Genomic DNA, 26296 nt, shown 5'->3' on the forward strand with positions numbered 1-26296 from the left:
CTGACAGAGAAATGTCAATACACAGACAGACAAAAAGGTAGAATGAAAGACAAATAGACAGGCAGGGAAAATTTTAGGTAGACAGACAAATAAATACACAGATAGACTAATACAACAGGATGGATGGATAGAATCTCGGTCAAATTGACTGAGAAGCAGAAAAATAAAATATTACAACTCTGTTATAACTGCATTGGAAAGTACTACCTCTTAATTTGTGGAAAAAATAAACATTTTGTTTTACCTTGAACACCTTCCCAAAGGCTCCATCCCCCAGTTCTCCAACAATCTCCCATATTTCCTCTGGGTTTGTGTCCCTGTGCACGTGATCATATTGTTTCTTCTTCTTCTCTATCCCCAGTTTAAAGATCTTTCGGAAATTAAAGAAGGACATCGCCAGATACGACTTTTTTTCTGGATGGTTAGCAAGAGATTTTCTTTCAGTGGATGTTTAAATGCGCGTAAAGCAACGCAGCTCTTATTGCATCTTCATGGCTAATCAAACTATTCAGCCTCTTGTCTAATCAGGAAACAGTCTTGAGTGTTCACATGTTCGTTATTGGACGTTAAAATCTGTGAACTTGATATGTTACACTACTAATTATATAGTGTTCAATAATATGCACAAATGCTCAAACAAAGAAAAAGGTTCTGGCTGCTATTGGCTCATAGACATGTGGTCTATAATTTAAAAATAAAATAAAGCATTAAAATGAATTAATCTACGGTGTGCAGTTTATTCTTGTAGGGAATAAATCCGGCGTATGGCTCTTTCAGGATAAGTCATGAGGTTGGTGTTGTTGTCCTTCGGAGTTTCATGAATCTGGTCCGTAAAAACACCTAGTTTTTCCTCTTCCTATTTGTATAAAGTCTCGTTTGAGGCTCGTAAAATGTTTGAATCCCCGGTACAATCACAGTCGTACGTTGTACATCCTCCGGTCATGGATTTAAAAAGCGAAACTGCTCCAAACGTATTAAACGCACAATAGTTTTTGTTTGGAGAAACTATGCGCGCGTCCTCCTCTAATAGCGGATTTGTTGTCGCTGTGCGCGTTCACGAGGAGCGGCGGTGATTCTTCGCTGGGGTTCGCGCCTGCGCTTTGCTGTCACCTGCCGTCGTGGATGTCAACACCATAGACATGATAAAACTACATAATATACAGACTTTCTCAATTGCTTTGCCACATCAGCACCACCTAAAAAAATTGTCTCTCCAAGTACCATAAAAAATGAACAGTATTGAATACAATAGCGTAGTAGGCCCAGTAAAGCAGCTACACCTCTGCACAGTTAAAAAAAAAACATGGCAGATTACCTCAGAATCAGAAATATAGGCTATATGTCATATATGGCATATTATACCACTATACCACTAGAAGGAAGCCTGCGTACCACTACTACAGTTTGAGAACCACTGCTCTAAACTATGAGATCAAATTGTACAACTGTTTGCTGGAACTTCAGAACTTTAGTACATGTCTGAAAAATGTATTACATTCATTCATGTTCTTTTCAACTTAGTCCCTTTATTAATCTAGGGTCACCACAGCAGAATGAACCACCAACTTATCCAGCATATGTTTTATCCCTTTCAGCTGCAACTCATCACTGGGAAACACCCATACACTCTCATTTACGCACATACACTGTAGCCAATTTAGCTTACTCAATTCACCTATAGAGCATGTCTTTGGAATTGTGGGAGAAACCAGAGCACCTGGAGGAAACCCATGCCAACATGGGCAGAACATGCAAACTCCACACAGAAATGCCAACTGACCGAGCTAAAGCTCGAACCAGCGACCTTTTTGCTTTGAGGTTACCCACTGTGTCAATGCATCGCCCCTTAACTTATTGTTTTATAAATGAGAAATGAAGAATTGAGAAAAGCAATTGAGAAACACTGTAATATAAAGCTTTATTTTAGATATCTATGGTCAGTAATGATCTATCATATCGCCATATTGTTGCATTTAAAAGGTTCTATCAGAATTTTTGACAGTTTTTGTTAATAAATGGGCTTTAAAGTCTTTTTAAAAATGAACACGTCTCTTTCCCAAAAGAAAGTGACCATGGTGCTAAATGTACAACATAGAAATCCTCTGAAATCTGTAATTGGGCTTTGTAGAAGAGGCCAAATATTGATAGAAACTTTTAAAATAAAAAGGTTTGGAATTACAAGGCGAATAATAAAATAAATAAATAAATAAATAAATAGATAAATAAATAAATAAATAAATAAATAAATAAATACTTTTCAATCATTTTCCATTAGTGGTGTTGTTGACTTCTTTAACAACAGCTGATATAAACAATTAGACAGATTTGACCATTAGACAAAGACAGCTTTTGCAAGCTCCGGGGTTGTTAATTGATGTTGAATTCATTATTTATTCATTCATTTTTCTTCCGCTTAGTCCCTTATTCATCAGGGGTCACCACAGCGGAACAAACCTTCAATTATTATGCCCTTCCACTGACGTGTATGATATTCTGTATTTCTTACAGAAATAAAGAATACAATTATGATAAAATTAAGCTAAATTATTATTACATTATTGTATAATCGAATTTTAAATTTGATATAACGTTAATACACTTAGGTTTATACTTTTGGACACATTCTGATTTACGGAATACTAATTGTGTATGGTTTTGAATACCAGCTATAAGTTTTTGATTGCTTGAAAGCCACTTTATTTTAATCCGTTTTTATTTTTATTCTGTTTTTATTAATAATTCTACATTTATTTATTTGTTTACCTTGCTTCACCTCACTGCTCCATCTAAACGTTAAACTTTAAATGACTGAATGTGACTACAACTTGTAGTCAAGGCAACGGACGCAAACGGAGGCAGATACCGGTTTCTGATTGGTTGTCGTTACTCTGATCCTTTGACTGACAGTTTCATCCTGTCTTGTGATTGGTCAGCGTGGATGTTTATCCCTCAGGGTAAAGAGCTTGTTGAGATTTACTTTAACACGCTTGCTTTCGTTTACCAGACCCACTAGAAGAGGTAACAGCATCGAATTTACACAAAAATACTTTGTTTTCTGCGTTGTATAATTCATTTGCAGCTTTTATCTCACAGGCTTATGTTAAATGTAACTTTTTTCGTGTTAATGACTTTTCGAGCTTAGTATTGCATTGAAGCAAGCCACATTTAGGGCAGGCTGTGCCTTGTAACTGACGTTATTATCAATATTCTCTAAAATAGCAAAATACTTCATAAGTTTGACCTCATATTCTTGTTAATAACTGATTTTTATTGTTATATCGTGCAACCGTAGTATTTGAGTTGCCATGACAACCTCTGTCGCCTTTTGAAGTTTATTTAATTAATTTTGCTTGTATTGAAAATATTTTATTGCAAGTTTTCTAGAAACTTATGTTAACATTTTAAATATGCACCAATTTGCCTAATTTTTTACACAAAATGTCTGAATATTGGAGAAAGTGATATAGGTTATTTGACATCAGCATCAGATTGTTTACTTAAGGTATTATATTGTATATAATCAGGCATATTATTTATGATTTTTTAATCTCAAATTTACAGTATAAACGAGTCTTCATAGTCCATAGGATAAAATAATATGTTAGCTATAATAAAGGATAGGCAGTATCCCTGATACGTCTATTTCAGATACGTATTTCAAATACAAAATAGTATTTTGAAATTTGAAAAAGGTCGCTGGTTCGAGCCTCAGCTGGGTCAGTTGGCATTTCTCTGTGGAGTTTGCATGTTCTCCCTGTGTTGGATGGACCTTCACAAGTCCAAAGACATGTAAATTGGGTATGCTAAAATTGACCGTAGTGTTATGTGTGTGAATGAGTGTGTATGGATGTTTCCCCAGTGATGAGTTGCAGCTGGAAGGGCATCCGCTGTGTAAAACATATGATGGATAAATTGGCGGTTCATTTCGCTGTGGCGACCGCAGATTGGTGAAGGGACTATGCCGAAAAGAAAATGAATGAATGAATATTTTGTAATTTGTATTTGATAGAGATATAAGACGCAATGAAGAGATCAACTATATTCTAACTTATTATCTACATTGCATGGTTTTTACATAAAGAGATCATCTTTAAGACAGGACAAAATTTATGCTAAAATGAAAGAGAAAGTTTGTTTAATGGTGAAGGGATTGATCAAATATGCCCGTTGATGGAAGGTTTGTGAAGAAATGTCATGCTCCCTTGTAAAAGTATTTTTTATTTTCAAAATACAAAGATACAGTATTTTATTTTGATACATTTGTTGCTGCTGTATTTTGTTGTTTATTTTGATACTTGTAAAACTGAGGTATTTTATTTTAAAATACATTTCAATGTATTTTTGCCTATCCCTGGCTATAATAATATACAGGAAGATATATATTAAAAGTGTATGCCAATTCTTTCACTGTACATAGTGTAAATCTACAGCTAAAGTTTTCTATATTTACATAGCTAAGCATTTTTAATATCTTGTAGTTTGTTCAAATTTTCTATAGTTATATTTTCTATAGCTAAAGCCTGTCTGTATTTAATTTTTTCTTTTATTTCAGAATTTATTTCTTGTTTATAATCTAGTTCATGGGCAGTTGTATAAGCATTTCACTGCATGTGCATGACTGTATGTGAAAAATAAAATATGAATTTGAAAATTTCAAGTTGTAGTAACATTTTTGATCCAACAGGGGGCAGCAGAAACCGTCAAAACTGGGTCAGAGAGCCTGTGGTGATAACCCTGGTAGCTGTTGCTTTATGCTATAAACGCTAGGTTAATCTTTTAAAGTAGGTGTCTCATATGTATCTGTAATTTTCTTTACATCTGTATGTATGGATGTATTTTTATTCATTCCATGTCTGTTTCACAATATTCTGATTTAGGAGGAACTGTAAGAGATGTTGAGGCCTCGTCGCTCCACCAGCCCTGTCAAAGGGGCATCGACTCACCGCAGTCCTGTCAGACACTCACCTGTTAAAGTACTATGAACAGAAATTTTTAAAACTTAATTTGCAAAAAAATAAATATTTGTTTTCTTGATATATTTTTCTGAATTGTGGAGTGATTAAAATATTTCCACCAATATGTTAAAATAAAAAAAATTAAAAAAAAATAAACATGAATTCTGACTTGACTTCAGATTTGTGTTCCAGAAATGTATGTATTTAAACATTTTAAACACTTGTAATACAAAAAAGATGTTTGCAATTCTGAATGTAATATATCAACTAGGGAAATAGGACGTTAGCTATTCGTTTTTATAATCCTATTCTCCTGCAGTGCCTTGTCTTAATACTAACTCCTTTATTCTTTTAATGCTGAGTCGACTTTCTGTTTTATTTAAGGGCGGCTCATTTGATTCAGAGCTGATGAGGGTGTTACGAGAAAGAGATGAGCTGCAGAACATGCTGGACAAACATGAGCGGCATCTCTCAGAGACCCAGGCCAATGTTAAAGTGCTCACAGCTGAACGTGACAAGACCCGAATGCACTACCAGCAGGTAGATTAACTATTATTATTATTGTAAAAATTATTATTATTAATCAAATTAAATTAAATGTATGTGTAAATTTAGGATTTGAAACACACACAAACATTATAAAACAGAGCAAAAAGTTCACATACTTGACACTGACACTGAGGTACTGAATATGAATTGAAATAGTATCAGATGTCCAGTTCGATTTTGATTTGCAAATATTAAATCTGATTTGATTCTCTAAAAGGAATGAAAGAATGTTTATTTAATGTTTTATACTATTTTGGTATCACTTTATTTTGATCCATTGGTTACATTTGGTTATATTGCATCTACATGGCAACTAATTCTCATTAGATTATAAGTAGACTATTAGGTTGGGGTTCGGTTTAGGGTTAGGGTTATTGTAAGTTGATATGTACTTGCAAAGTTATATATAGTCAGTTAAACGTCAGTATTAACAGATTTTAGCAGACAGTCAAATGAGAAGTAATTGGCATGTAGTTGCAATGCAACTTTTAGTCATGCACAAATTGCAAATAGGGACCATCAAAATAAAGTCTTACTGAATATGAACTTAATATTTTATACTATTATGTACTACAATCACAATTAAATCTATAAAACTATATATTTCACATATATTTATTACATATCAGGGTTTAACACTAAGGATTTTTCCTACTGGCCCGTTTGGACCAGTGGCTCAGATTTTTACTTGCCCTGTCAAAATTTTTACGGGCCACACCAAAACAACAACAAAAAAAAAAGGTAATTGCTTTTTCTTAGCCACATATATTAAAAATGTGTCACAAAATATTGTCTGTTAATCTAGAATTTAAATATTTTAAAAATGTTAAAATATTTAGCAGTAAAATATAGTGTGGAAAATGTGCAGGTATTTTATTGCAAAACAAAAGGTGGCTGACTTAAAAGTGACGGCAAATCGTAAGTAAAACATCACTTCATTTTTTTCATCATGTTGTACCCATCTAAATGTTTCCACAACGTTAAAAGCTGACGTTTTCTTTTAGCTTCATAATTTGATATTGTGATTATGTTGCTGTCTATTAAAATTTAGTGACGAGGCAGCACTGCACCAATCGGGCCAGTAACGATTCCATCTACTGTCCCGAGGACCTCTTACGCTGGCCCTGGGCCATCGGGCAGTCCTTATTGATGAGCCCTGCATATTAAATTGCATTTCTGTCAATTAATTATAGTAATACCACCCCCTCTATATTTTGTCTACAAAGAGTTGCAAAAAATGCCAAAACATTCATTCATTTTCTTTTCGGCTTAGTCCCTTTATTAATCTGGGGTTGCTACAGCAGAACGAACCACCAACTTATCCAGCATATGTTTTACGCAGCGGATGCCCTTTCATCCTACGGTCAATGTTAGCATACCCAAAAATGCTAAAACATAATAAAAAAAGAATCATTCTTCTTCGGTTTCTGTGTTTAAGTTCAGTGTTTTCACTTTTATGGCAAATAATTGGTTCCCTTACTGTGAAATAACTGAAAATAAAAATAGGAGGCTGAGAAAAAGGCTCTTATTAGATAACAATTTCTTGAAAGTCTCATTTTGTTTAGTTTGGCTGGAATAAAATTAAATTTTTATTAAAAACTATTTTAGAGTTAAAGTAATTAACCTAGTTATGCACTTTACACTAGTATCTTGGAAAATAAGTCATGTCATCATGACAAAGACTAATGAAACCATGTATTCATTCATTTTCCTTCAGCTTAATCCTTTTATAGCACCATTTTTTACGCCACCATTTTTGGTCTGAAAGGTTCCTTAACCATTTACTTGCAAAATATCACATCTATAATTGCAAATTCTCCAATAATAAAGGTATTTTTATGGTATCCATAAAATAATTGCAACAATATTTTGAAACACTCTCTGGTTCAGGTAACACTAGCCTTGGAAAACATGATCTTGTCATCCCCTATTTAAAAATCCCCTGTTACATCAGTACCTCATTTTGAATTGCTTACACTCTTTGTATCTTATTTGTATTTTGTGCTTTATTTTAGATACACTCAATGGCCACTTTATAAGGTACACCTTACTAGTACTCGGTTGGACCCCCTTTAAATCCTTTGTGGTATAGATTCAACAAGGTATTGGAAATATTCCTCAGAGATTTTGGTCCATATTGACATGATAGCATTATACAGTTGCTGCAGATTGAATTTCCCATTCTATCACCCAAAGGTGCTCTGTTGCATTGAGTTCTGGTGACTGTGGAGACCGTTTGAATACAGTAAACTCATTGTCATGTTCAAGAAACCAGTCTGAGATGATTCACGCTTTATGACATGGTGCGTTATCCTGCTGGAAGTAGCCATCAGAAGATGGGTACACTGTGGTCATAAAGGGATGGACATGGTCAGCAACAATTCTCAGGTGGGGTGTGGAGTTGACACAATATTCTATTGGTACCTCTGGGCACAAAGTGTGCCAAGAAAATATCCACCACACCATTACACCACCACCAGCCTGAACTATTGATACAAGGCAGGATGGATCCATGCTTTCATGTTGTTGATGCCAAATTCTGACCCTACCATTCAATAACACTGCAGATATAGAGACTCATCAGACCAGGCAACATTTTCCCAATCTTCGATTGACCAATTTTGGTCAGCCTGTGTGAATTGTAGCCTCAGTTTTCTGTTCTTAGCTTAGAGGAGTGGCACCCGGTGTGGTCTTCTGCTGCTGTAGCCCATCCGCCTCAAGGTTGGATGTGTTGTGCATTCAGAGATGCTCTTCTGCAAACCTAGGTTGTAAAGAGCGTTTTTTATTGAGTTACTGATGCCTTCCTATCAGCTGGAACCAGTCTGGCCATTCTCCTCTGACGTCTGACATCAACAAGGCATTTGCTCTCACAGAACTGCCGCTCACCAGATATTTTCTTTTTTCAGACCATTCTCTGTAAAATGTAGGGATGGTTGTGCGTGAAAATCCCAGTAGATCAGCAGTTTCTGAAATACTTAGACCAGCCCGTCTGGCACCAACAACCATGGCACATTCAAAGTCACTTAAATCACCTTTCTTCCCCATTCTGATGCTCGGTTTGAGCTGCAGCAGATCTGCTTGACCATGTCTACATGCCTAAATGCATTAAGCTGCTGCCATGTGATTGGCTGATAAGAAATTTGCCCTAACAAGCGGTTGGAAAGGTGTACCTGATAAAGTGGCCGGTGCGTGTACGTTTCTTGTTTAGCTTATTGTATTTTATTATTATTTTTTTTTTTTAATATTGTGCCTTTTTTAATTTTCTTTACTGCTTTTTCACTCTGGCTTCCCCTATGTCCCTTCTATATTTCAGAATGTTTCACTTTAAAGTAATTATTACTGTCCATACATTATATTGTTCAATAAAAGAAAGAAGTGCCTTAATTAACCCCCCCTGCAGGCTCAAGAAGAGATAGCAGCCCTCCGCCGGGAGGTGATGAAGTCAAAAGCAGCGCGTGGGGCCAAAAGTTGCAGCGTGACCGCTCAGAGCATCCTAAAACGGGTCGAGACCGAACGGGACGAGGCCATCTCAGACCTCAACCGCATGACCACAGAGAGAGACAGTCTGAGAGAGAGACTCAAGGTGCCACACACACACTACACATGTCATATTCACATGCATTCGTGTTCTCCAGCCCCACGGAAATGTTATTTAGGAGCACTAAAGGAAAAAATCACTTACACACTAGAGTGCAGTAATAAATTGAGTCATCTCTCCGGGGAGCGCAGCGATAATGCTAGGAGAGAGCTGTGCTTTTTTTAGCCCCGCTGAGTGTGTCTGTGTTCTCTTTGAACGGCACGTCGCCTCAGATCTCTCAGGAGACATCCATCAGCGAGAGAGCTCACCTGGAGCAGACGCTGGAGGACCTGCAGGCCGCTGTGCTCACGGTAAGAGCTCTGCATTTACCCGTGACGAAAGCTGGAGATGAATCTTAATACACACGCTAGTTCAGAGGAAAGCAGGATAAAGTAAAATCACATCTCAATTTTCGACAATAAGATTCATTGGAGAACAAATAGGAGTAGTTCATTCAGTCATTCATTTTACTTCGGCTTAGCCCCTTTATCCACCAAGGGTCGCCACAGCGGAATGAACCGCCAACTTATACAGCATATGTTTTACACAGTAGATGCCCTTCCTGCTGCAACCCAGTACTGAGAAACACTAATACACTCTCACCTTCACACTCATACACAACGGCCAATTTAGTTTCTTCAATTCATCTATAACGCATCTCTTTGGACTGTGGGGGAAACCGGAGCACCTGGAGGAAACCAACGCGAACACAAGGAGAACATGCAAACTCCACTCAGAAATGCCCAGCTGGGAATCAAACCAACGACTTTCTTACCTTGAAGCAACAGTGCTAACCACTGAGCTACTGTGTCACCCGGGGATAGTTCACTTACACACAAAAAAATGGAAATCATTTAGTTACATTTACTTTTTTTCTGTTGAACACAACACTGAACAGGGTTCATATATGGTCATGGGTAACCTGGAAAAGTCTGGAATTTTGACAGGCCTGGAAAAGTTTTGGAAAAACAGAAAGACCCATCCCACATAGCAAAATTTATCTGGCCCAGCTCTGGCCCACACAATCACGTTTTGCTTGGCCCACATGCCGCAGTGATTACGGTACATGACTGGACCTAATCTGGCTTCCAGACAAGGGCCAAACACGGACCATATCTGGGCCAAGTCTTAGCCAAGTTAATAACTCATAACTGGGCCTGAACTGGGCCAGATAGGTTGGTGTGTCACGATGGCAATGAAATTGATAAACCAATGGAGTGATGCGCTTTAGGCACACTATGGGCACGCTTTTTCTCAAAGTGACCTGATTGGTAGAATTTTTTTTCTTTACTCAAAAATAATTTTAGTGTATTTTAAATGTGGGTCAAGACTGGCCAAACTTACATGGCCCACTTATCAAATTTTTAAATCTGGGCCAAATACTACGTTTTTCATCTGGCCCAAATTTTGTGTGCCGCCTTAAAGACGGTGCCACCTCTGCCAAACCTGGGCCATGTTTGGCCCACATGCTGTATGCCAGTGCCGGATGAATGCCGGCTGTGCCAGCTTTATGCCAAATCTGGGCCAGAATTCTTTGCTACTAGGGATTCCACATAGCAAAATATCTCTGGCCCTGTCTAATTTTTAGATTTGTTGTGCTATGGAGAATCATGCAGTTATTTTTTAAAAACTTTAGCACAAGCACATATTTCAGAAATATAATATAAATAGAATTGTATTGACTTAGGGAAAAAATAATTTAATGTTCATATAAACTTTTTTTTAAATGTTATACTTTCAAAAAGTAGCCAAAATGAACCAAAACAAACAAAACGATTACAGAAATAACTTTTATAACTCAATGGGAATGTTAGCAAATCGTTCTTGAAACATTGTTGTTAGCAGTATTGTACTGTACCATTCCATGCTATAAACTGTAGTTATTGTTAAGCTCTGTTGTTATTGATTTGTGTGTTTTCAAGCTGGAGCAGGAGCGAGGGGAACAGAAATGCAGACATGCTCAGATGAGGGAGAACATGATGGGGCTGGAGGAGGAAGTACACAATCTTAGCCGGAAACTCAGTGCCAGTGAAGAAGAACTGATTCGCTGTAGAAATGAGTGCTGCAGCCTAAGGTACATACTATATATACAGTTGAAATCAGAATTATTAGCCTCCCTTTGAACTTTTTTTCTTTTTCAAATATTTCCCAAACGATGTTTAGCAGAGCAAGGAAATTTACATAGTATGTCTGATAATATTTTTTCTTCTGAAGAAAGTCTTATTTGTTTTATTTCTGCTAGAATAAAAGCAGTTTTTAATTTTTTAAGAAACATTTTAAGGTCAATATTATTAGCCTTTTCAAGCTAGTTTTTTCAATAGTCTACAGAACAAATCATTATTATACAATAACTTGCCTAATTACCCTAACCTGCCTAGTTAACCTAATTAACCTAGTTAAGCCTTTAAGTGTCACTTTAAGCTGTAAAGAAGTTCTTGAAAAATATCTAGTAAAATATTATGCACTGTCATCATGGCAAAGATAAAATAAATCAGTTATTAGAAATGAGTTATTAAAACTATTATGTTTAGAAATGTACTAAAAAAAATCTGCTCTTCGTTAAACAGAAATTGGGGAAAAAAATAAACTGGGGGACTAATAATTCTGACTTCAGCTTTATATATATATATATATATATATATATATATATATATATATATATATATATATATATATATATATATATATTCTGTATGTATCCATATTTCAATATTTAAAGTAGTATAATTAGTAAACTGTGTGTGTGTGTGTGTGTGTGTGTGTGTATCAGACTGTCAAATAATCAGATGGAAAGTTCTCTGAGTGAGAATCAGAGGAGACTGACCAACAGGATTGGAGAACTGCAAAACGCTCAGGAGAGAAATAAAACGCTGGATGAGATGAATGGTGAGAATTGAATTTAAAATAATTGAACTGCCACTAAACAGATGTGTCCATTTACCTGTAGAGTAGCAGAGGTGAAAGTTTGATAAAGTTGTGGAAAGAATAATTAAGTATAATACTGTTCATATCTTTTTTTCTGATAAAAGTTCAGTTTTAGTTTTGTTTTGTTTCACACTTTTATTCAGCAAAAACACATTAAAATGATCAAAACTGACAGTAAAGATATTTATAGTGTTACCAAATTCATGAGTTCACCCGCTCACTCAACTGCGTCAACATGGTAAATGATTTTGGCATTGCTGTCCTGAAGCTGTGGCCTGAGCTATCAAACCCCTAAGAGAGCTCGGACCTCCCTACCTTGAAGGATGCTCGAGGCTTGACTCAAACTCCAACTCCCCCTTTTTTTTCTTTTTTTTTTTTGAAAAAACAGAAGAGGAGAAACAAAAGTCAACTGAAACAGTGCAAGGACCGCTGCTTATATACACGTGATTAATGACTGACCAACCTTTAATTTCATTAAATGAATTTTATTTGTACTTTGTGTTCAGAATGATTCCTAAAAATAAAAATAAAAAATGCAGAAAAATTGTTTTCAACATAGATAATACTAACAAATATTTCAAAGCAGCATTTATAAAAAATAATTTTAAATAATTATATCCTATCGGTGTTGGCACGGTTGGTCCGGTTTCCCCCACAGCCCAAAGAGATGCACTATACTGTAGAACTGTACTAAATTGGCAGTAGTGCATGTGTGTAAATGTGAGCGTAAATGAGTGTTTCCCAGTACTGGGTTGCAGCTGGAAGGGCATCCGCTGTGTTAAACATATGCTGGATGATTTAGCGGCTCATTCCGCTGTGGTGACCCCTGATCAATGCAGGAACTAAGCTGAAGGAAAATTAATGAATGAATATTTATGTCTCACTGAAGACTAATGATGCTGAAAAATCTGTACAATACACTATATTCAACCAGAAACAAATTGTTTTAAATTTTAATAACATTTCTCTTTTTATAATGAATTATTTATTTTATTGTATTTTTTATATCTTAAAAAAATGTATCATTTTAATCAAAATATTGCAACTTGGTTGAAAATAAGATTTTTCTTTGTGAGGAAAAAACCTCAAAACATTTAATGGGTCGTGTATTATTTTGAATGAATGTTTTGATAGTATAATGAACTAAAGATGTTTGTGTGTCACTGAATCTCTTTTCTACTTGTTGTGTGTTTGAGACTCTCTCGTGCGGCAGGTAACTGTTTTGCGAGAGGAACTGAACACACAGCGGGCCACAATCTCACAGCTGGACCAGCAAAGAAACACACTGCAGGAACAAATGGAGAAGAAGAGCGATCTGATCAACACAGCCAATCACCAGCTGGATGAGAACGTAAAAACCTGCTTACACCTGTTTATTTATTAAGAAATATCATGGAATTTTGAGTGAAACAGTGGCTTAGTGGTTAGCACTTTTGCCTCACAGCAAGAAGGTTGCTGGTTCAAGTTCTGGCTGGGACAGTTGGCACATTCTGAGTATGCATGTTCTCCTCGTGTTGGTGTAGGTTTCCTCCGGGTGCACCGTTTCCTCCACAGTCCAAAGGCATGCGCTGTAGGTAAATTGAAGAAACTAAATTGGTTGCAGTGTATGAGTGTGAATGAGTGTGTATGGGTATTTCCCAGTACTGGGTTACAGCTGGAAGAGCATCTGCTGTGTAAAACATATGCAGGTTAAGTTGGCGGTTCATTTCACTGTGGCGACCATTGATGAATAAAGGGACTAAGCTGAAGGAAAATGAATGAATGAATGAATCATGAAATTTTAAAAGCTTCATTCCAGACATTGATGAATTCAATGTTTTTTTTGTCCATGTCAACAAATATCAGGGATTTTTGTTTGTCATTTAAAAATGTACCTTAAAAATCTATAAATTTTACCTTCAATTTATAAACATTTATGATTATTGTGGCCAAATATGGCAAATTTAATGACACATTTTCATGAAATTGCACCATTTTTTGTTGTGAATTCATATAGAAATTTACACATCGTACTTCTTCATTACTTTTTTGACCTCAAGAACGATTGGTGTCTAAAAATGATATAAAGAAAAGCTGAGAGAAACAAAGTATGAACCGTGTAACCATATAAAACCTACTGTGAACCATATACAATGACTCTTAAGGCCTCTAAATGATGAACAGAATTTTTTTATTTAAATCTCTTCAACAACAGCAGTAGAAAAATCACGAAAAGGATCACAAAGCATTTTTTGAGATGTTGACAGACATACCTATGTGCCATGTTGCTAAAAACACTATTAGGACACATATATTTCAGACAGTGAACATTGGTTGTGTTTGTGTTGTTTAAAGCAAATTCATTCTTCAGGTTATAGATGAATTGGATGAACTAAATTGACCGTAGTGTATGTGTGTGAATGCAAGAGTGTATGGGTGTTTCCCAGTACTCGGTAGCAGCTAAAAGGGCATCCGCTGCGTAAAACATATAATGGAATAGTTGGCAATTCATTACGCTGTAGAGATACCTGATAAATAAAGTGACTAGTTGGCACCAAACTTTACCCTGGTGGTAAAGTGTGCTGACATACAGTATAGCACCAAGTTGCTCACGGCGACCCGAGTTCGATTCCCGGCTCAATACCCATTGCCGACCCTTCCCCTCTCTCTGCTTCCCATGATTTCTTGTCAATTCTCTACACCAGGGGTGTCCAAACTCGGTCCTGGAGGGCCGGTGTCCTGGAGAGTTCAGCTCCAACTCTAATCAAACACACCTGAACCAGCTAATCAAGCTCTTACTAGATATACTAGAAACTTCCAAGCAAGTTGGAGCTAAACTCAACTGGATACCGGCCCTCCAGGACTGAGTTTGGACACCCCTGCTCTACACTGTTCTATCCATTAAAGGTTAAAAAACCCTAAAAAAACAGTTATAAATAAAGTAACTACGCTTTTTTATTGTTTCTAACACCTGTAAGCGCAAACCCAAATTCAAATATACATTGAAAGTGGCTCCATGATGCATGAAAATGACATACAACAAAAATACCCAGCTTGTGAGAGAATGCAAAAGCATTGAAATACACCAGGGGTCACCAATCTCGATCCTGTAGGGCCGGTGTCCCTGCAGGGTTTATCTCCAACCTACCTCAACAACACACCTGCCTGCTTGTTTCAAGAATGCCTAGTAAGACTGTGATTGGCTTGTTCAGGTGTGTTTGATTAGGGTTGGAGCTAAAATCTGCAGGACACCGGCCCTCCAGGAACAGGTTTGTTGACCCCTGAAATAGACTATAGATTAATAGACTTCCGGATAGCACTTTTGCAAGCCCTGCAAAAGAGAATCACACACTGCTGTGCCATGTCTGACAACCCATGGATTTGCCCATCGGATTTATACACAAGTATAATAATATTTCACATAAACAATGCAGATTGTGTGGAAAGAATTTGACCAGTGTCCCTGCTGGCCAAAGGATATGTGCACCAAATAAAAAATTGCAAGCTTCCCTAAATTTAGCATAATTTTGCACATAATTCAGTGATCACAGAATCATGGAAATTCATATTTTAATCATTGAAAGTCAGGAAGTGGGAACCCTGTATTTAGGTTGATACATTTATTGATATGATTATTTTTTTCTCCAGGAAAAAACCATAAGGAGTTTGAAGCTGAGAGCTGAGGATCTTGAGACAACTCTAATGTGAGTCCTATGATCATGTTGACAGCTTAACAAACCCTTATGCATAGTGACGGTTACCAATGATGTAACTTACTGTATGATTTTCTTCTCAATATGCAGCGTGTTATGCTCACCATCCAGGTATAAACTCACTCCTATCGTTGGTGTATATCACAGTAAGATGTCATAGTTGTTCTCGACTGCAGCTTTCATTTGTAGAAAATTATTACACAGCCCTCTTTTATTGTTGTAATATTGTTGTAACGTTTATTAATATTATTATCGATGTTACTTTTAGTTGTTTTATGGTTTAATGTTTAAATTAAAAAGGGTTTTAATGTTTTATTTCAGCTTATGTTTATATCTTTAATCAATAAAACAATCTTTATCTTATACATTTTGGTTGTGGTGCACAATAAATAATGTAATCGAATTATATTGTGTAGTTTCCCCAGTATGTAGTGTCCTCAGTGTATATACTACCATTAATTTGTAGATTTACCTGGGTGTGTGTGTGTGATTTTAATGTGAAGGGATGCTAACAAGGAAGTTAGGATTCAAATGCAGGGTTTATTGACTAGAGAATGGTCAGGGAAGCAACGGCAACACAGATGTATACAGGAATTTTAAAATCATGGTCATTACACAGGCGAATGGTCAGTACATGCAGGCAGCAGGCAACGTAAACAAACAAGGCAAGGGTCAAAACACGGCAAAGCAAGACAGTATAACAAGACTCAGCACTGATGTGTATGTGTGCGCAGTATGAACAGTCCTTGCACTCAGTTCATGAGCAGCTTCCAGCTGTGAGTGTGTGTGATCTACCGAATGAGGAACAGGTGTGTGTGAGTGGTGCATGACTAGAACTTGTAGTTCATATACAGGTATTTATCGGCAGATTTGTCGTCCTTTACCAGGAATCTGCCGGGATTAGATCACTGGTGATTTTGAAGTGGTCTATGCTAGAGTACGTCAGTCAGATTAATCCACCTGAAAAATGTGTCATTTCTTTCTAATGATTTATGATTGTGATATACTAAGAGTGGGCGATATGGACTATCACAATAAATGAATCAATATCGACCATCATCACGATAAATTTAACAAACAACAAATGACATTAACATCATACTGAACATTTTTCAGCAGCACATTGGCTCAGTGGTTAACACTGACGCCTCAAAGCAAGAAGGTTGCTGGTTCGAGTCCCGGCTGGGCCAGTGGGCATATCTGTGTGGAGTTTGCATGTTCTTCCCGTGTTTACATGGGTTTCCTCTGGCTGCTCTGGTTTCCCCCTAAATCCAAAGACATGCGCTAGGTGAATTAAAGAAGTTAAATTGGCCGTAGTGCATATGTGTAAATGCGAGAATGTATGGGTGTTTCCCAGTACTGGGTTACAGCTGGAAGGGCATACACTGTGTAAAACACATGCTGGATAAGTTGGCGGTTCATTCCCATTTGGTAACCCTTGATCAATGAAGGAAGTGAGTAATAACAGTGTGACGTCATGTCTGCAGAGCTTTAAGAGACACCATATCAGGCAAAGAAAGAGAGCTGGATGTCTTGAAAAGGAAGTTGTCAGACTCTGAGAAAGAGATGGACACGCTGATGAAAGTCAAAGATGAAGCGTCACAAGAAAACGGTCAGCTGAGAGACGATCTTGACAGAGCACATCAGGAAAATCAGGTGCTCTACACCAAACAATTGTACGCAACGGCATTCTATTAAATAAGATACCAAGACCTGAAGTTTACTTTCATTTCAGACTCTAAAGTTCAAGCTGGATGAAGCGAATCTGGAAATAGAGGACTTGCAGAAAAAAGTACAAGATCACATCGCAGACATCTCACGTACTGAAGATCTGCTGTCTGCCAAGGTGATGAGTCTCTTAAAGGAACAGATCACCCAAAAATGTCAATTTATGGGTAATAAAAAATCATGGTAATAAAAAAAAATTCTATAAAAGACAATAGTTACAGGTTTCCAACATTTTTCAAAATATTTTCTCTTGTGTTCTAAAGAAAAAAAAACTTTGTGAAGTGCTTTAAATTGTGCATTTGTTACTCAACGTTTGACATAATCTCAACTAAAAGATGAAAAAGGGGCGGGACATAGAGTAGCTCCTCCTGTTTAAAAACAAGACAGCCAATGGTGTTTCAATTTATCACAGCCCTATCAGTGAGAGTGGTTGAGATCAAACACATCAAATGAAAAGCAAAGTGACTTGAAGGGGCGGAGCATGTCAGATACTAGAAAGCATTTGATTGGTCAAGATTTGATGAAAAATTCAAGTATGAGATGATGTCAAATACATTGTTGAACCATTAAGGCGGAAGTGACAAACTGCAAGCTTTGGATGTTTAGGTCTTCTAAACACGAAGTTTGTCACTGTTTTGGAGCCCACTAACTAATAGATATCCATAAATCTAACAGACTGTCGCTAACATCTAAAAAAAACTTTGTTTTAATTTCATGGGACTTTTAAATTGGTTTGGAACAAGGATAAAATTTGGGAAAAAATGTTTGTTATCATGATCAAAATAGCAATCTTGTTTGCTGTCCTCCAGGAGCGTGAGTGTAGAGAACTGCAAGAGTCTCGAAGGAAAGAGTCTATTCTGGTGGAAAGCTGGGAGGACCAGGCCAGACGCGCTGAAACCACAGTCATCGAACTCCGTCTTGAGCTTCACAATGCTAATTCGGAGATACTTCGACTCAAAGAAAGAGCAGACAGTCTGGAGAACAGACTCCAACAGGTCAGCTGGTTAAAGTGATGTCGCTGGTTTGAGTCCTCTCTGAGCCATTTCTGTGCGGAGTTTGCATGTTCTCCTCATGTTCACGTGGGTTTCCTCCAGGTGCCCCGGTTTCCCCCTCAGTCCAAAGACATGCGATGTAGGTGAACAGAAGAAACTAAATTGGCCGTAGTGTATGAGTGTGTGTAAATGAGTGAGTGTGTATGGGTGTTTCCCAGTTCTGGAAGGGCATCTGCTGCATAAAACATATGCTGGATCAGTTGGTGGTTCATTCCGCTGTGGTGACTCCTGAAATAGAGACTAAAGCTGAAGAAAACCAATGAATGATAAATGCTTTAGGCCAAACAATCACAATAAGGCTAAAGTCTGTCAAGCACAACCCATGTTGCCAGCGCTCCTCAGTCTAGTGCTGTTAAGTTAAGACAGTCTGTCATTAAGTGTGTTTTGTCGATGTTTGTCCAGGCACTGAGTGCGGAGAGAAGCTGCACTAGTCAGCTGTCTCAGTTAAACCGAAAGATGATTCACATGGAGGAGGATCTGTGTCAGGCGCGGGCTGAGCACACGCAGGCACAGGCCGACCTGGAAAAAACACGAGAGCTCTGTGTCAAACTGGATGCCAGCAAAGACGCTGTGAGTGTTCAGGCGGGATTAAATGAGTCTGCCAGGAAAATGCTCTTTTTTAATATTACCTGCTTGTCAATTCAACAACTGCAACACGAGCAGAACTGGAAAACACATTATTCACTTTCAACACATCCACTGCTATTAGACTTTAGCTGAGTGCTATATATATTTAATAAGACCTTGCTTTTACCTACAATTTAAAATTTTCCCTTTAGATATGATGGCCCGTGTGATGGCCAACATTCTAATTCATGCTAGAAACATGCTATCAACATGCAAATTCTCAGTAACAACAAGCTGATTTCTATGAACAATCTCCTTGCATATTAGAACATGCTAGCCACTTGCAAATTATTGCTAGCAACATCATAATTCATGTTAAACATGCTAACTACATGTTAATGTGTTATAAAACATGCTAGAAACATGTCAATTCTCAGTAACAGCAGGCTGATTTATATTGCCAATATTGTAACACACTAAAGCATTCTAAGAACATGCTAATTCTTGTTAGCAACATCCTAATTAATGTTAAAACATGCTAATTCATGTTAGAAATTATGTTAAAAACATGCCATGCAGCATGCAAATTATCAGTAACAGCAAGCTCATTTCTATCAACAATGTTCTTGCATATTAGAACACGCTAGCAACTTGCAAATTAATGGTATCAACATGCTAATTCATGTTAAAACTTGCTAACTACATGTTAATTTGTTATAAAACATAACCTAATTCATGTTAAAAACTTGTTTAATGACATTCTAATTTGTTATAAAACATGCTAGAAACATGCTATCAATATGTCAATTCTCTGTAACAGCAAGCTGATTCATATTGCCAATATTGTAACACACTAGAGCATTCTAACAACATGCTAATTCTTGTAGCAAAGTCCTAATTAATGTTAAAAGGATGCCAATTCATGTCATAAAACATGTTAGGAACATGCTAGCAAGATGCAAATTCTCAGTAACAGCAAGCTGATTCCTATGAACAATGTTCTTACATACTAGAACATGCTAGCAACTTTCAAATGATTGCTAGCAACATCCTAATTAATGGTTAAAACATGCTTACTACGAGTTAATTCATTCTAGAAACATGTTAATTAATTAAAATTAAAATGCTAATTCAAGCAGTGTTGTCAAACCAACACCAAAGTTTGACAACAAACATTTTACAAACCTAATTTAAAGTTTATTGTCTTAAAGATTTTTCATACACTAAACTGAAATGCAAACATTTCCTCACTTTTGTGAATGTGCTTGTGCAGGTGCAGCGTGAGCTGGAATCCTGCTGCTCTGAGATCGAGCTGTTACAGAAGCAGCTGACCAGTGAACGTCTGTCTGTACAGACTCTGGAGAGCCTGCTGGTGTCCACAAGAGAAAAAGAGCTACAGAGGCAACTCACCTCTCAGGAAAGACAGACTGAAATAGAAATCCTTAAGGACAAACTTAGCATGGCTGACAGTAAAGCGTGAGTTTAGTACACACACTTATGCTTTTTCCCTTGTTTTATTTCATCCTTTCAACTACTGTTTTTTTAACGTCTTTAGGAATTCTCAGAGCAGAGAAATGGCTCAGCTGAAGACACGATCATGCCAGCTGGAGGCAGATCTGGAGATGACCAAGAGACATCTGTCTACTGAACGCTTCGAAAGGTGAGACACATAAAGAGATAAAGTTTGTGTGAAATCAAAATGTACGATGTATTACTTTGCTAGATCACATTATTATTCTTTAGGTGAATAATTAATCCGCACAAGTTAATCGACTGGAAAAAAAGATAGTTTTGTCGTGGAAAAAAGTGAAGAGCAGAGGGGGTGTTATCGCTGCCGAAAGTGGAGAGGGTTGAAGAGCCGCGAAAGACAGTGAAGAGCGGGTGCCTGTGAGGAGGGGGATCGGTAAAATGAGGTGCCGGATCCGGATCCGGCTTGCTCCGGCACAAATTAAGCTCTGCTCACAATACTTTTTTAAAACTAATGCCTAAGTGCCACGTCATGCATTTTTAGAAGCAAAGACGTGTCCGGTGTGAATGAGCCTCTACTGATTGTCCTTACTACAGGAGAATGATGCGTACAAAGAAAGCCCCGCCCACCCTTTCCAATCCGCTTGTTAAGTGTGACGTCATGCGAAGCGGCTTCCTGGTCCAAGCGCAGTATTCAACTGAATAGGGAGACTCATGAAATGGTAATAATAAACGTTTACAAAACGATTAAATACTTTCGTAAATCACGATCGCAGTATATATGTCCATGCCTAATATCCGATGGCCAGAAAGTGGTTAATTTTTTTAGAAATTGTTAAATTTTTGGTATTTGTTATGCAGCAAGCCCAGAGATTGTTGTGTACACTGTGACTTTATATAAAATCAACTTTAATGTGTGATAGGAAAAAAACGTGATCATAAACGAATGATTTCTCCACTCAAATGAATGGCGGCTTGGACCCGGAAACAATATTACATACGTCACAAACATGTCACCACTTAACAAGTGGATATTTGCTGCATCCGAAACTGCATACTTCCATACTATATAGTACGCTAAAATCAGTATGCGAGCCAAGTACACAGCAAAATATGGGGACCCAAAACAACTCTATGGGTGTTAATTTCAACACTTTGAAAGTGTCTCATGGGGTCCACTCAAAACAAAGTTAAATCAACACTTTCAAAAGGGTTGGCACATTGACACCGAAGTAAGGGTTAATTTTAACTCTGGGCAGAGTTAAAAAATGTAACTATATTTAACACCGCCTGGTGTAATATATTGTTATTTTATTCAACTCTCTTGAGTGTAAATATGGTAAAAAGGTCAAATAGACTGTAAATTACAAAATAAAAAAACATTTTATTTGAAAACATTCACCACTTCAACAATTCATTCAGTTTTTAAAATGCAACAATGTCAAATATACTTTAAATGTTTTATTAGTACAGACAGTATCAACAAAATATGTATGACCAGTGCTCAAAAAGGCTGTTTCAGTCCTTTGGTCCAAACTTGATGTGTTATCAGAGCAATTTGAAAGTTCAATATATCGTCACTCATAGTTTACTTCTGAACTCATAGTTTTCTTCTGAAATTACATTTTAAACAACTTGGCTTGTAAATCTTTCACTTCTGGTGTTTCCTTGGTCCTCCATATTAAACACAGCAGTTTAAATGAAGGTATAAATGCTGTAAACTTGTGTAAAAACAAACTGGAGCTATGAAATTTCATCAAGCATGTCCTGTGAATGAAGTGCTTCCCAGCCACAGGATGACCTTTTTATCCATGACGATGTAGCAGCTGCTGATCGCTCGTCTGGTGGTTCCTGATGCACGGATATAGGGTGATGCTCATCTAAGAACTCTTCAAGACTCCAGCATGACTAAGAAAAATGTTTGAAAACAAATTGCAATCAAATTCTATGATATATTTAAAAGAACATTTAAAGTAAATAAAACATTCAAGAAATCTAAACTCACCTTTTGAAAATCTTCATGATGATCCACAACTTGACTCTCCCAGCTGGTTGAGGTGACAGGATATGGAAAAGTAGAAAAAACACATACATCACTGTTGGATCTCCAAAAACAATTAGGTTAACCACTATGACTAGAACTGGAAAAACAGGCAGCTGTCTGTCCAGAATCCTGAATTTAACACAACACTTGGAGCAAAATTTAGAGGAGCTTAAAATCTTTTATATAATTTAGTGATGCTGACTTCCCCAAAATATTGGCCACAGTGTAAAAAATATTCATAAACTTCATAAACAACAGTTTTCTGTAAGCGTGTGCGTGCGTGCGTGCGTGTGTGTGCGTGCGTGTTTCTTTACCAGATTCAACTTGTTAGGCCCTTTCAGGTCCAGTATTGAGGCCACCTTTACTGGAGTCTAGCAGATGTTTCAGGTCCAAATATAACCTAAAATATTAGGATAAGCAGAAGAGGAAAAGTGCAAAGTAAAGAGCAAAACATTATTTAAGTAACAGTTTACCCACAATACAAAACTTATCACCTTCATGTCATTCATTATTCTTTAATGCTCTAATACCCTCTCAGCTTGTGAAACAAATACAGAACTTTATCAAACATACCTTCATTATTATTATTATTACCACATATGACCAAGAAGGTGTGCTTGGTCATTTCACCAACTCTGGAAATACACCATCCGTCTCTAATCAGCCACCGTCACAGGGTCTTGTGTTATTGTATAGAGAACTGTGGCTGTTAAAAAAACAACAAAAAATAGTATCTAACACATATGCATAACCTTCAGATGAAAAAGAGAGATGAACATCACAAAGTATGTCTCACACTTTTTCAGATATCTTTTGATTCAGATGTTGATTATTGATAATAAATCTACAAATCAAACCTGTATCATCATTAGGCTGCTCAAATATGAATCAGTTGATTAATTTTACAGACAGGTGGCTGTTTACAACGCACTAAATTGTCTTTAATAAAACGGAAATGTTGTGTACAGTACATGCTAAGTTTAGCCTATAGTTTTAAGCACAATATCATGCGGGAGAAAAAGCTTGACTAAGATGTTCCTGACTACAGAAATAGCCTAACTTACTAACGTCAGACATCCCGAGTTGGGAAAAGTAATTTTCGGGGGATACAGAGTTGATTTGCGGGAGGTAGCGGGAGAAATGAGTACCTAAAGAACAATGGGATAAGTTGCGCGCGACGTACCCAAAGAGCGGCGGGGGTGTCTTGCGCGCGACGTACCTGAAGAGCTGGGAGGGATGCGGTGGAGAGGGGTGTGCAAAGTGTTTAATGACCGGGCGGGAGACGCGCGATTTCCGGGAGATTATCATTCATTTGCGGGCATCTACTTGGACATCTGGGAGTCTCTGTGCATTTGCGGGATAACGTTAATGTTAGTCCCACAACTTCCGGGAGACTTCTGTAACCTTAAAAGTCTGAGAAAGTGCAAACGCGGTCATTTAAAGACATTAATGTTAACATTCCGACTTTAATGGTTGTCAACGCTTAATATAATTTAAGCGTACGTTATCACGCGAGTCTATGAACTAACGGTATATGGACGGCCACGAATGAACCAGTTTAAAAGGGCCGCGGTGTTTAATACAACCAAATTAACGTACACGAATAACAAACAATCATGTGTTTTAGTCAGGAAGCCTTTTACAAGTAAGCATATGTTCATTTACTCACCAGATATGTTTTAGAAACTCTCCAGAGCTTATGGAAACCGTCCTGTGTTGCCGTTAGCATCCGGGCAGAGTAGGCTAAGGTTAGGCTGCTCCGGGGATTCCCTCGCTAGTTTGCTTCAAATTAAAGGAGAAGTGTCGATTTTATTTTACAGATGGGTAACAACGCACAAAATGGCATTAAGCGTGACAGAAATGTGTTGAACATGTACATTTGATGTTTTTATGCACTATGTATGCGTGAGCATATATAAAACATTCTTGAAAAGAAGTGAATAGTAATGCAGTTAAGCTAGATACACAAACGACCATGAGTGAACCGCAGAAGATTAAAATTGTCACTCCATTCTAAAGTTATTAACTTAACAATATGTTTACAACTGTATTTCCTTAGAGAAAGTCAGTAAAATACCAACATTTAGGTAGTTTGACTCACCAGTTGCTGTTCTAAACCTCAGATGGAAAATGGCGTCTGGAAAATTCTTCAGTGACTGGGGCTGCATGAATTCCCGGATGTTGGAAATAACACCACCAAGTGTAGAAAAGATAACTCCTTGATTTCGCACTGAATAAAATAAATTCTAACTCTTATTATATTCATTTATCAAAATCTAACTCTTTAACGTCAACACTTTACTCTGAAATGCTTCAACACCGAGAATTTAACTCAGATGAATTTGCTGTGTAGTATGTCCGAATTCATAGAATTCGAAAATCAAAATGCGAGAAGTACCCGGATGACTTACTACTTCCGGCGAGATTCTAGAGTGCACATCCCATCCATGCTGCGCTATCCCATGATGCCCCGCGAGCGAATTCATGAATGGGAGTAAAGCGGCGCAATTGACGCAGGTAGGTCACATGACCATGACAAAATGGCGGATGTAGTACGTCCGAATTCCATTCATACTTTTTACATTCATACTGTACAGAACGCACTTTTCTAACGGCCGAGTAGTACGTTTAAATTCTAATGCAGTACCTACTGAGTAGTAGGCGGTTTCGGACGCAGCCATTGAGTTTTAGTTAAAAGTACTGCAGTGGTGCTCAACCCTGTTCCTGGAGGTCGACCTTCCTGCAAAGTTCAACTCCAACCCTGATCAAACACACCTGAACCAATTCATTAGGACCTGAACAGCACTTGATAATTACAGGCAGGTGTGTTTAATATGGGTTGCAACTGAAATCTGCAGGAAGGTCGATCTCCAGGAACAGGGTTGGTCAAGCCTGAAGTACAGCAATAATCTGAGATTAAACTTCCATTTCAGGCAGGCTTTGTAAAACTAAATTCTATGTTTATTAGGGAGCGAGCAGTTCAGGAGCTGCGCAGACAGGGTCTCTCTGCCATTTCTCCTGTCCTCACCTCCACAATGCGCTCCTCGTCTTCATCCCATCGTCGCTCTCTGAGTCCTCACAGATCCTGGTCTCCTGAACACTCTCACCTCAGCACCCCTGACCCACTGCTGCTGTCTCACTATCCAGACAGGTGCGATTAAATCAGAAGGCATTCTGCTCATTACATTTGATTTCTTATGTTTATTAAACTGTTTATGCTCTAACAGGAATCTAACTTTTAGGGACCTTCACGACTGAGACACCAAACTTCTATCAGTCTTGGATTTACTCTGAAGACAATCAATAGACTCTGATCTCATATGATTTACTGTGGCAATGTGGGCGTGCATTTCAATAAACAGCTTTTTTACTGTGATTTTACTGTTTTTTTTAATTGTTTTATACTGAGGGATAATTCACCCAAAAATTCATCATTGACTTACCCTAAACGTAATGACTTTCTTGCATCTGTTGAACACAAAGGAGATATTTTGAAAAATGGTGGTAGCTGGCAGCCAAATTGAGTTCCATAGTAATTTATCCCCTACTATGGACGTCAATGGGTGCCATCAACCAGCATTAGTTAAAATAACTAAAGCAACTCATAAAGGTTTAAAACCACATAAGAATGAGTAGGCCCCATTTAGACTAATACGTTTTAGTTTTGAAAGAGTGTTTTAGAACAAAAACAATCCACGTCTACACTGGTGTTTCACCTAGTGTTTCTAAACCCTGCTAAA

At 37.5% G+C, this 26296-nt stretch overlaps 2 protein-coding genes and 1 long non-coding RNA gene across 11 annotated transcripts in view; 1 reads left to right on the top strand and 2 right to left on the bottom strand.

Moving 5' to 3' along the window:
- The window catches only part of slkb (STE20-like kinase b), a 44689-nt gene extending 41799 nt beyond the window's left edge, over positions 1-2890 (bottom strand). For 2 of the 3 annotated variants that reach the window (XR_012402031.1, NM_001328385.1), the window contains exon 1: positions 245-1048. Coding sequence is in view for 1 of the 3 variants with exons in the window: in NM_001328385.1 (NP_001315314.1) it covers positions 245-394 (150 nt within the window). In the remaining 2 variants the exon portion in view is untranslated. Of the gene's footprint in view, positions 1-244; positions 1049-2763 lie in introns of those variants that run through there. The other variant, XM_073947119.1, reaches the window with a different exon arrangement.
- A 78-nt stretch (positions 2891-2968) lies between these two features.
- On the top strand, positions 2969-25932 carry tsga10 (testis specific, 10). 7 transcript variants are annotated; one of them, XM_005160116.4, is made up of 19 exons: positions 2969-3018; positions 4685-4781; positions 4878-4973; positions 5340-5495; positions 8905-9087; positions 9315-9392; positions 11004-11155; positions 11852-11967; positions 13203-13357; positions 15634-15689; positions 15789-15809; positions 17186-17354; positions 17434-17544; positions 18236-18421; positions 18881-19048; positions 20319-20521; positions 20601-20705; positions 25525-25707; positions 25784-25932. In XM_005160116.4, the coding sequence occupies exons 3-19, from the start codon at positions 4893-4895 to the stop codon at positions 25812-25814; spliced, it is 2154 nt and encodes a 717-aa protein (XP_005160173.1). In that variant the 5' UTR covers positions 2969-3018; positions 4685-4781; positions 4878-4892; the 3' UTR covers positions 25815-25932. The 7 variants fall into 7 exon arrangements, with proteins under 7 accessions (XP_005160173.1, XP_009292363.1, XP_009292367.1 ...); XM_009294088.4 differs by having other exon boundaries at positions 25799-25932; XM_009294092.4 differs by lacking the exon at positions 15789-15809.
- On the bottom strand, positions 21877-24945 carry LOC137495820 (uncharacterized). Its single transcript, XR_011015814.2, has 6 exons — positions 24658-24945; positions 24226-24338; positions 23130-23262; positions 22871-22956; positions 22518-22560; positions 21877-22420 (listed from the first exon to the last, which is right to left on the bottom strand). It is a non-coding gene; the product is annotated as an uncharacterized lncRNA (long non-coding RNA).
- Positions 25933-26296: the final 364 nt, after the last annotated feature.

The sequence above is a fragment of the Danio rerio genome, chromosome 1 (assembly GCF_049306965.1).
Source record: "Danio rerio strain Tuebingen ecotype United States chromosome 1, GRCz12tu, whole genome shotgun sequence".
NCBI lineage: Eukaryota > Metazoa > Chordata > Actinopteri > Cypriniformes > Danionidae > Danio > Danio rerio.

Excerpts from the sequence above, each read along its gene's own strand:
- tsga10 (XM_005160116.4), top strand. The coding sequence starts at position 4,893 with ATGTTGAGGCCTCGTCGCTCCACCAGCCCTGTCAAAGGGGCATCGACT. Across the intron at positions 5,496-8,904 it reads CCCGAATGCACTACCAGCAG|GCTCAAGAAGAGATAGCAGC; the intron begins GTAGATTAACTA and ends CCCCCCCTGCAG. Across the intron at positions 9,393-11,003 it reads TGCAGGCCGCTGTGCTCACG|CTGGAGCAGGAGCGAGGGGA; the intron begins GTAAGAGCTCTG and ends TGTGTTTTCAAG.